Consider the following 10000-nt stretch of genomic DNA (forward strand, 5'->3'; position numbering starts at 1 on the left):
CATAGAGGAGACTGCTGAGAGAATTTATTTGAATGGTTCCTCTCTTTCATTTCAACTGTATTTGCAAATTTCCTTGAATTTCCCCTTGGGGATCAATAAAGTATCTTTCTATCTATCTATCCAAATGCAAAAAAAAACCCTGAAAAGGGTTGGCACCAACATGTTGCGACTGCTACTCTGAATGCATCAATGCATCAATCAGCCAAATGAAAATATAAACATTGGTCGCACTTTTTACGCAGATACAAGTACTGCCACATACTGTGACGTTGGCTGCCCAGAAGTTTTTCTCGGTGCACATGCATTCACATTCACTCTCGCAAAACGAGTTTTCCTGAATCTCCACTTTTGCCAAAGTTTTTAGAAAGAATCGTATTCAGAGGCGAAATCACAGTTTGTGTGTAAATGAAAGGCACAAACGAAGGGGAAAAGTCTCTGATTTTCAAGATACCCATGTATGTGTGAATGGGGCCTTATTTTCCTGAAGTGAAATACTTTTATATTTCTTATTTCTTGCAGTGGTTCAAGAGAATCAACCAACACAGACAAAGACTCTGGTAAGTACTTAAGAAATATAGACACTAATGTTTTATAGTTTACCTCTTTCGAAAGACTTAAAGAAAGTAGTTTTACTTTGTGTTGTACATTTTATACATAGACATAGAAGTATGATGCAGATATATTTACATTCTATACATAGACATTTGTAGAAGTACGAGGCAGATATATACACACAGGAAGCGCTACATCCATTAAATATCTGGCCTGACAAGTTGACGAACCACTGAAATGATTTTGGGAATATTATTTTAAGGTACAAAAAACTCTTCAGTGTTGTTTATCTGTTCATGAGGCCTATTTGTTCAGTGGGTTGTTTGTGTGTCGGTGCTAGATTCAGGTACGCTGGTGAGCAGAGGTAGGTGAAGTAATCAACTTCAGTACTTAAGTCAAAGTACAGATACTACTGGTCAAATGTTACTCCGATACAAGTAAAAGTTGCATGTTCAAAATTGTACTTAAGTGTGTTAAGGCCTAGGGAAGCCGAAACAATGAAAGGGGGACAGCAACGAAAAGTGGCGTTTATTGAAAATAATATATAGTTGCTTTGAAAAAAACAAGTCCAAGTCAGTTAGAAGGAGCTCAGTCATCAGTCGTGTAGGGGGGTGTTTGGTTACGTGGAGTGTGCTGTGTGCTTGTTGCATGTTCCATAGTTGAAATGAGACGAGCCATCAGCTCCCCTATGCACACCTGCGCGCCGCAGTAGCCAATCAGCTGTTGAGTAGTGGCCCCGCCCATGAACTCACCTGAAGCTAGTTGCTACAAGAGGTGAACTAGAACGTGCCTATTGTTTGTGTCTGCTCTCCTTTAAAACTAGCTTCAGGTGAGTTCATGGGTGGGGCCACCACTCAACAGCTGATTGGCTACTGCGGCGCGCAGGTGTGCATATGGGGAGCTGATGGCTCGTCTCATTTCAACTAACAGCCTAGTCTCACGATAAAACTTGTTATTGTTTATGAACGTGTCTTCTGTTAGCCTATTGTATGAAGGGGCATCTGGCTGTTTCGTTTAGGTTTGTTTTGCTGTCACTAATGGTTTCATGAGGTCACGGGGCCAGTTTCCAGTTTCTTTATTAACGTCTTCATTGATGTGAGGAACGGCTTAATCAGAATTTGTATAGGAAAATCCTTAGGCTAATTATGTTCAATGTTGAGTCAAATAACCTTAATTTTTGGATGAATGCTGACACGAAACAAAAAAAGGTAGACTAAATGCAGGTTTCCCAAATTCTGAGCAATCACTGGGCTATATATAGCCTAATTAGGCCTATATTGTTTTACATGCATGTGAGATACCAGTTTTCCGTAGCCCAATGACGCTACAACTAAGTTAGACTAATTTTTACAATAAGCGGGTCGGGTACAGTATTTCAATAATTATTTTTTGCGGTCAGAGTTGCGGTCGAGTTAGTTGTAAACGGCGGGGCGGGCAGTTCAGATATGTACCCGCGCATCACTGGTGGGCACCAACTTTTTTGATGAATTGATAAACATTTAAAAATAAAAAGTGGTGGAGACATGTAGGCTACCCGGTCCCTGGCGAAAATGATGCTGCTGTTTCCGAAAGCCGAAAAGGAGTAGGCTCACTGTTGCAGACGCACACTCAACATAGCCTATACAAAAGATTGCTATTGCTAATGATGTGTGAAACTGCTCTTGGGGGGGGGGGGGGAGGGGGGATCTTTAATTCGTGTTCTAAGGCACAGAGGTCAGCTCACAGAGGGGGGGTGGTAGCCTACAGCCCATTTCGGTGTCCTATTAATCGCTTTGTGGTAGCCATCTGAATGGAATGCCTCAGTCGGCACGGCATAGAGGCTTGGAAAACGACTCAAAAGTCAAAGACTAGACCAGACTAATCGTTATAATGCAGTTTTTCTCAAATGCTAAAAGGTAAGGTAAGGTAAGGTAAGGTACTTTTATTTTTATAGCGCATTTAACGTGCACTGAGTGCAACCCAAAGCGCTTCACAGAACACAGAGACAGTGCCGAAACGGAGTGGCGTAGTCGCCAGCGTACCCATGACAACACAACAAACAAATTCATAAAATAACAAGACACAATGCCGGACGGAGTGGCGTAATCGCCAGCGTACCCGTGACACCAAGACATACAAGACAGACAAACAAATAAACAAATGTCAAATAAATAATAAAACAAACAAAAAACAGAAAAGTCCACGTCAACCTAGTCCAATCAACTGCACTCAAGTCAGATGGCTGAGAAGTCCCAGAGCAATGAAGACGTACAGCCTAGCAGCTAGCCCTCATCGCTGGCAGATCCTCAGCAGATGAGATGGCCTGCAGGCCCAGCCGATACAGCCTGCTGGCAAATCGTGACCATCCGACCATCACCGCTGACAGGTACCAGGAAGATGCGCCGATGCGCTGCACCAGAGCGAAGGGACACTGGGACACATGAAGGATCCCCCGGTGCTCGCCCGAAAAACCGCGTCCCTCTCCTGCGCCAGACCAGCCGATGTCCCAGCTGAGCTGACAGTCCACCGACCGAAACAGCCACCGAGTCCGCTATCTCGAAAACAGACCAGCCAGCAGTTTAAGAGGAGCCCCGCGGCCCCAGTCCAGCAACACCAGAGTAGGCTAGTCTCCTTGGTCTCAAACAGTCAGAGTGCCTACGGCAGAACAGCTGATCCACACAGCACAGGTCAAGCGCAGAGGCAGAGCACAGACGCCACTTCCCAAGATGCAGAAGCATTCCAAAAGTATGGAAAACGCAAAATAAACGATTGAAATAAAAAGGCCATCTATAACTGAACAGCTAAACTAAACAAATAAACAAGATAAAAGGAAAAATAATGGCGAATAAAATAGTAAATATAAAAACCGAAGAAAAACAAGTCAACCGGAGCGGCTAGAGCAGCCAGCGTCCCCGTTGCTAGGTGAATTCCAAAACACAAAACCCAATCCTCTAAACCAAGTGACCAGTTGTCTAAACTCATTTACTAAATCTAACCACAATTTTTCAATACCATAAACACATTTCACATGAAGACACAATTCACAAAACACAATCCTCCGTTCTCATAAATCTAAGCACATTTTTCCTTGCTAAAACACATATTGCAAAACACATTCTCAAATGAAAGCTCATGTGATGCAAAATGCTTGCCACAGTCAGCAATAACTGAACACAATGAACACACCTGACCTGGCGTCATTTATTACACACAACGACTCAAAAATGAAGACACTTGTTGCTAATGCGCACAGTGACTGTGGTGTGTGTGTGGTGTGAATGAAGAAAATAAAATAACTTCACACGATCATGTTTTCAAGAGTACTGTTGTGTGCAATAGATTCTGTTTTTTTTTTTGCATTGAGTTGTGTTACAGTAGTGTACTTGCAGAATTTTCTGTACTCTTCATATGAAACTCACAACTCTAAATGAAGAGCTCTTTTCCAAAACGCTATAAATCCATTTTTGAAAACATTACTGTAACTGTAACTGTAAATCATGTTACTGTATTTACAGGAATTTTGTTTTTCAGGTAATATCAATAAAAATGCATTTGTTTTGTTTTTATTGAGTAAAGATACATTACTGTAACTAAACATAACCCAATACAGTTTCACTGAGATTACTTGAAAAACAAAATGTAAAAAATATATTTATGAAAATTCATTAGTAGAATGGTGGATATACAGTAACGTTTTGGAAAAGAACATCTTAGGAGATCTAAGAAGATCCGTTACTCTAAAGTTTTTTAAAAATATGCATTGGCAGTTATGAAACAAAGAACCTGCTCACAAATTGAGCATTGTGTTTTCAATTGTTTTGCTGTAGTGTGTAATGATGTGTATAGTTCGAGCTGCTCTTTTGGTGTGAAAGTTTGAGTTTTGAAGTGAGAAGGTGTGGTTGTGCTTATGTAGCTTTAGAAAAGGGTATTGTGTTTAGACATTGGGGAACATGGAGGAAACATTTGTGAAATGTGTTTTAGCATTTGAGAAAAACTGTAAAGCTTCTATTTGTCCAACAGATGATCCAGTTCAACAGCGAGTGAGTCAACATCTGAAGACTGACCTGAAGAAGAGATATGCTAGGCTCCTTGAAGGCCCTGGGGAGACTGAAGTCCAGCTGGATGAGGTCTACACAGAGCTCTTCGTCACAGAGGGAGTGAGTGAAGAGGTGAACACTCAACATGAAGTTAAGCAAATTCAGGAGAAGACCAAACATCAGACAGAAGAAAACATAATAAATTGCAATGACATCATGAAATCTCCACCTGGTAAAGAAGTCAGAACAGTGATGACCATTGGCATTGCTGGCATTGGGAAATCTGTGTCTGTGCAGAAGTTCTGTCTAGACTGGGCAGAAGAAAAGTCCAACCAGGACATAGACTTCATTTTTCTACTTCCATTCCGAGAACTGAACTTACTTGACTCAGAGCATTACAGTCTCCCCACACTATTGCTGTCTTTCTATCCTGAGCTGACTGAGTTGAATGATGTGAAGATGTATGGCAACTCAAAGATTCTGTTTATCTTCGATGGTCTGGATGAAAACAGACTAGAGCTCAATTTCCCGTGTACGCAAAAGCTGCATGATCTGACACAGACATCATCTGTGGGTACGCTGCTAACTGACCTCATTCAAGGGCATCTGCTCCAGTCGTCTCTCATCTGGATCACCTCAAGACCTGCAGCAGCCAATCAGATCCCTTCTCGTTATGTGAACAAGTGGACAGAAATACGTGGATTTAGTGACACCCAAAAGGATGCATACTTAAAAAAGAGAATTACGAATAGTGATAGTAACAAGATAATTTCACAAATCAAGACAAGAAGGAGCCTCTACATCATGTGCCACATACCAGTCTTCTGTTGGATCCTTGTCTGTGTGCTTCAGGACATGCTGACTCCGGATTCTAAAATTGAAATTCCAGCAACCATGACTGAACTCTTCATCCACTTTTTAATCATACAGACCAACAGGAAGAACCAGAGGTGTTCTAGGCAAAGTGAACCAGACAGAATTGAACTCATGAGGAGACACAAAGACCACATATTGAAATTGTCTGAACTGGCATTTAAACAACTGGAAAAGGGAAACATATTGTTTAGGGAAACAGATCTGAAAGAAAGTGGCATTAAGGACAGTGAAATGAAAGAATACTCTGAGATGTGCACAAAGATCTTTAAGAAAGACCACACATTCTATAAAACAACGTTCTACTGCTTTGTTCATCTGAGTGTTCAGGAGTTTCTGGCAGCTCTTCATGTGTTCTATAGTTTTGTGAGTGAGAACTATGAGGCGTTGGAGCCCTTTGCACTGCAGATAAGTGCATCTGCTCCTGATGAAGATGAAGTACCCACTCCTCCACTGAAGAAGAATCCCGGCAAAATGCAAACATTCTTGAAGAGGTTGTTCGTCAAGTCTTCAGCCTCTCACAAAAACGCTACGTGTCAAAAAGAAGAGAGCCCCCAGGAGAAGGAGATATCACTGCATGCTCTGTTAAATAGAGCCGTGGATAAGTCCTTACAGGGCGAGAATGGACAACTAGATCTTTTCCTGCGCTTCCTTTTTGGAATATCACTTGAGTCCAATCAGGAACTCCTCCAAGGCCTTCTTCCTCATGTAGAGGACAATTCAGAAAGTGTCAAGACAACCGCCAAATATGTCAAGGAGATCTTAAGTAAGGGCAGCAATGCTGTTGAGAGATGCCAGAATCTGTTACTCTGTTTGCTTGAAATGAAGGACAGCTCACTTCATGAGGAAATACAGAGACTGGTGAAATCTAGAGAAGAACTCACTCCTGCCCAGTGCTCAATACAGGCGTACATGCTTCTGATGTCAGAGGACGTACTGGATGAGTTTAAACTGAGGGCATACAAGACGTCTCAGGAGGGTCGGAGAAGATTGCTCACTGTGGTGAAGGTCTGCAGAAAGGCTCAGTAAGTGAGGATGTTTGCCCATTTTATGTATTCTTATGTATGACTTAATACAGACATACTGCACACACACACACACACACACACACACACACAGAGACACACAGACACACTAACACACACACGCACACACACACACTTGAGATAGATGTGCAGGTTTCCAGCCTGAGCTGCCGGGCGAAATCCAAATTCACCAGCAGGTCAGCCTGGGGGACGACATATATGTCTGTGTGTAGGAGAGAAACTGCACCGACAATGCATGTAATATAATGTGACATGAGTAATATGTAATATGTCAAAGTTCATTTACACAAAATGTAACAAATAAAAAATGAACAGATTGTGGGGAATGTTTTGCACAACCAACTTTCAGAAGCATACCATTTCCAAAGTTGGTTCCAAAACACCAATGCTGGGTAAAAAATCACACACAAACACCAGTCTACCTCAAAACTTACACATCTCACAGCTTACCTGCAGCCAAACACTCAGTATCCTTCTCAATACAGAGGGTGTGAGGGAGGGTGTGTGTGTGTGTGTGTGTGTGTGTGTGTGTGTGTGTGTGTGTGTGTGTGTGTGTGTGTGTGTGTGTGTGTGTGTGTGTGTGTGTGTGTGTGTGTGTGTGTGTGTGTGTGTGTGTGTGTGTGTGTGTGTGTGTGTGTGTGTGTGTGTGTGTGTGTGTGTGTGTGTGTGTGTGTGTGTGTGTGTGTGTGTGTGTGTGTATGTGTGTGTGTGTAAACTGATGTGTGTGTGTAAACTGTGTGTGTGTGTGTGTTAGTATTAGAGTGGTAATGACAGCTGAGTAAAGGCCCTGCTAAGACGTAACACACTGTGTGCGTGTGTGTATGTGTGTGCGTGCGTGCGTGCGTGTGTGCGTGCGTGCGTAGTGAAAGACACCTGGAGTTCACTAACGTTCAGGGAGAAGGAGGTGATTCAGCAGCTGCATTCATAAGTGAAGCGGGTGAAAAGTTAGAGACTGAAGAAAGATCTACAACCACAGAACAAGCTCACACAAGCTCAGAGGAGTTAGTGTTGAGGAAGTGGCATACTCGTGAGTGATTGACGCACAGTCACATATGTTGGGAGGGAGGCACACCACACCCCCCACATGCCGTGTTGATGACAAAATTCATCACGTGTTGCGGATGGCAGAGGTGGACATCACGGGTCCAGAAAGTAAAAGTCATATATTCTTTCTACCTGTGCACTTAACACAGGTGATATCACTAATTATCTGATCAACCTGGCAGCTAATTAGGATGAGCTGGTTTACTAAATAGTGGGATCTAATACTTGGCAGGACTTTACTTTGTAAACCCAGGATGTCCACAAAAGAGCAGGAGAGAGATCGACAAACAAATGTCTAAGGGTTTATTAACGTAAAGTTTACATAACCGAAGTTCAACGTAACAAATCAAACACTAAATCAAAGTCGTTCTCTCCCGCCCGCCGCGCCATAACCAGGCCCTCTTTATTGCCTCAGAGTGGGACACGCCTCGCGCGCCGGCACATCCCATCAATTAGCCGTAGGACCAGGCCTAGAATAGAGACAAGACACGGTGGGGCAGCAGAGGAAACAAACATACATTCTTGGATGTAACACAGAACAGCGGAGCAGAGTAGCGTGGCGAGGTAGCCAAAATCCAAAGACCAACGCGAATGCCCACAAACCTCCCTCTCTGACGTGGGAAGCCTCTTTTAAAGGGCGAACACCCAATCACAGTGCCCGGCAATTAAGAGCTGATTGCCCACGGGACCATCTGAAATGAACAGAAACACAAGACACAGATAGAAACAAGCAGATCAAAGCCAACACACGCTGAAAGAAACACACAGGGACGTAACATTGTGCATTTAGTAGCTATGTGTAAGACTTCAGCATAACGCTGACAAAAGTCAGATCAAAATCATTGCATTGTCTAAAGAACCCCCCCCCCACACACACACACACACACACACACACTGTCACTTCTTACTCACTCTCTCTCTCTCTCTCTCTCTCTCACACACACACACACACACACACACACACGTTGTAGTAGCTCTTTCTGGTCGTCCCTTTACTCCCTGAATTGCTGTTACGGATGACTGAGCTGGATATCTTGACGTGTGCTGGTGAATAGATGAGTAATGTAAGTTGATCCAGTCGGTTCAAAGACCATTTATTGTTGTTGTTGATGGTACAGAACTTGAGGAAAAATGAAATAAACAATTAAACTAAAGCAGTCTCTTATATAGTCAAACGGCTTGGCTTGTCACGGCACACCACCACACAGACCCAGACTTGCCCTCTGAGCCAACGCACCCTCAGCCTCCCAACCGTCCTCTAGGTGACCGGTAGACAGACTCACTCACTCACTCGTTCATCCATACACATACACACTCACTACTATTCACAAGAAAGAAAATCAACACAAAGCTTAATTTGGCTCCTACACATGTGTTTCCCTTGAGTGTGTGTGTGTATGTGTTATGGGGCGACGGGGTGTGAGGATGTGTGTGTGTGTGTGTGTGTTTCATGGGTGTATGTTTCATGGGAGTATATTTTGTACTCAAACAGTATCCATGAAGTAAAAAGTAAAATAAACCAATGTAGCATGGAGTTGGAATAACAAGGTGTATTTGTCCTCTCATTGTAGACTGGACAGGTGTGGTCTCAGTGGAGATTCCTGTAAGGAAATATCATCAGTTCTCCAGTCAGATCACTCACAGCTGAGAGAGTTGGACCTGAGCCATAATCACCTGGAGGATTCTGGAGTGGAGCTGCTGTCTGCTGGACTGAAGCACACTAACTGCAGACTGGACACACTCGTGTAAGTCATGGTGAATGTGTGTGTGAATAGAAGAATAGAATAGAATAGAATATATACTTTTTTGATCCCGTGAGGGAAATTCAGTTCTCTGCATTTAACCCAATTTAACCGAATTAGTGAACACACACAGCACACAGTGAACACACAGTGAGGTGAATCACACACTGACCCAGAGCAGTGAGCTGCCTGCCCAACCAGCGGCGCTCGGGGAGCAGTGAGGGGTTAGGTGCCTTGCTCAAGGGCACTTCAGCCGTGGTGGACTGGTCGGGGATCGAACCGGCAACCCTCCAGTTACAAGCCCGAAGCCCTAACCAGTACACCACGGCTGCCTCTGTGTGTGTGTGTGTGTGTGTGTGTGTGTGTGTGTGTGTGTGTGTGTGTGTGTGTGTGTGTGTGTGTGTGTGTGTGTGTGTGTGTGTGTGTGTGTGTGTGTGTGTGTGTGTGTGTGTGTGTGTGTGTGTGTGTGTGTGTGTGTGTGTGTGTGTGTGTGTGTGTGTGTGTGTGTGTGTGTGTGTGTGTGTGTGTGTGTGTGTGTGTCAGCTCTACTTCCTGATGTGTGTGTCTAGGAAACTGGAAAAGTGGGGAGTGTGTGTGTGTGTGTGAGAGGGTGTGGATTGCGTCGAGTGTTTGTGTGCGGCTGCTAGCATTTATATGTGACCATGGTGAAGAGTTGGATGTTTACTGTGCAGGAGAGTAAAGATCTGGCAGCTCTCAGAAGAGACAC

General features: G+C 43.6%; 1 protein-coding gene across 1 annotated transcript; it reads left to right on the forward strand.

The window, feature by feature from the left end:
* Positions 1–519: 519 nt before the first annotated feature.
* On the forward strand, positions 520–6470 carry LOC134060434 (NLR family CARD domain-containing protein 3-like; the record flags this gene model as incomplete). The annotated part of the gene is given in 2 exon segments (XM_062517357.1): positions 520–557; positions 4552–6470. A coding segment is annotated over 1 exon segment (1686 nt).
* Between the last annotated feature and the right edge of the window lie 3530 nt (positions 6471–10000).

The sequence above is a fragment of the Sardina pilchardus genome, chromosome 1 (genome assembly GCF_963854185.1).
Source record: "Sardina pilchardus chromosome 1, fSarPil1.1, whole genome shotgun sequence".
In the NCBI taxonomy this organism is placed as follows: domain Eukaryota; kingdom Metazoa; phylum Chordata; class Actinopteri; order Clupeiformes; family Clupeidae; genus Sardina; species Sardina pilchardus.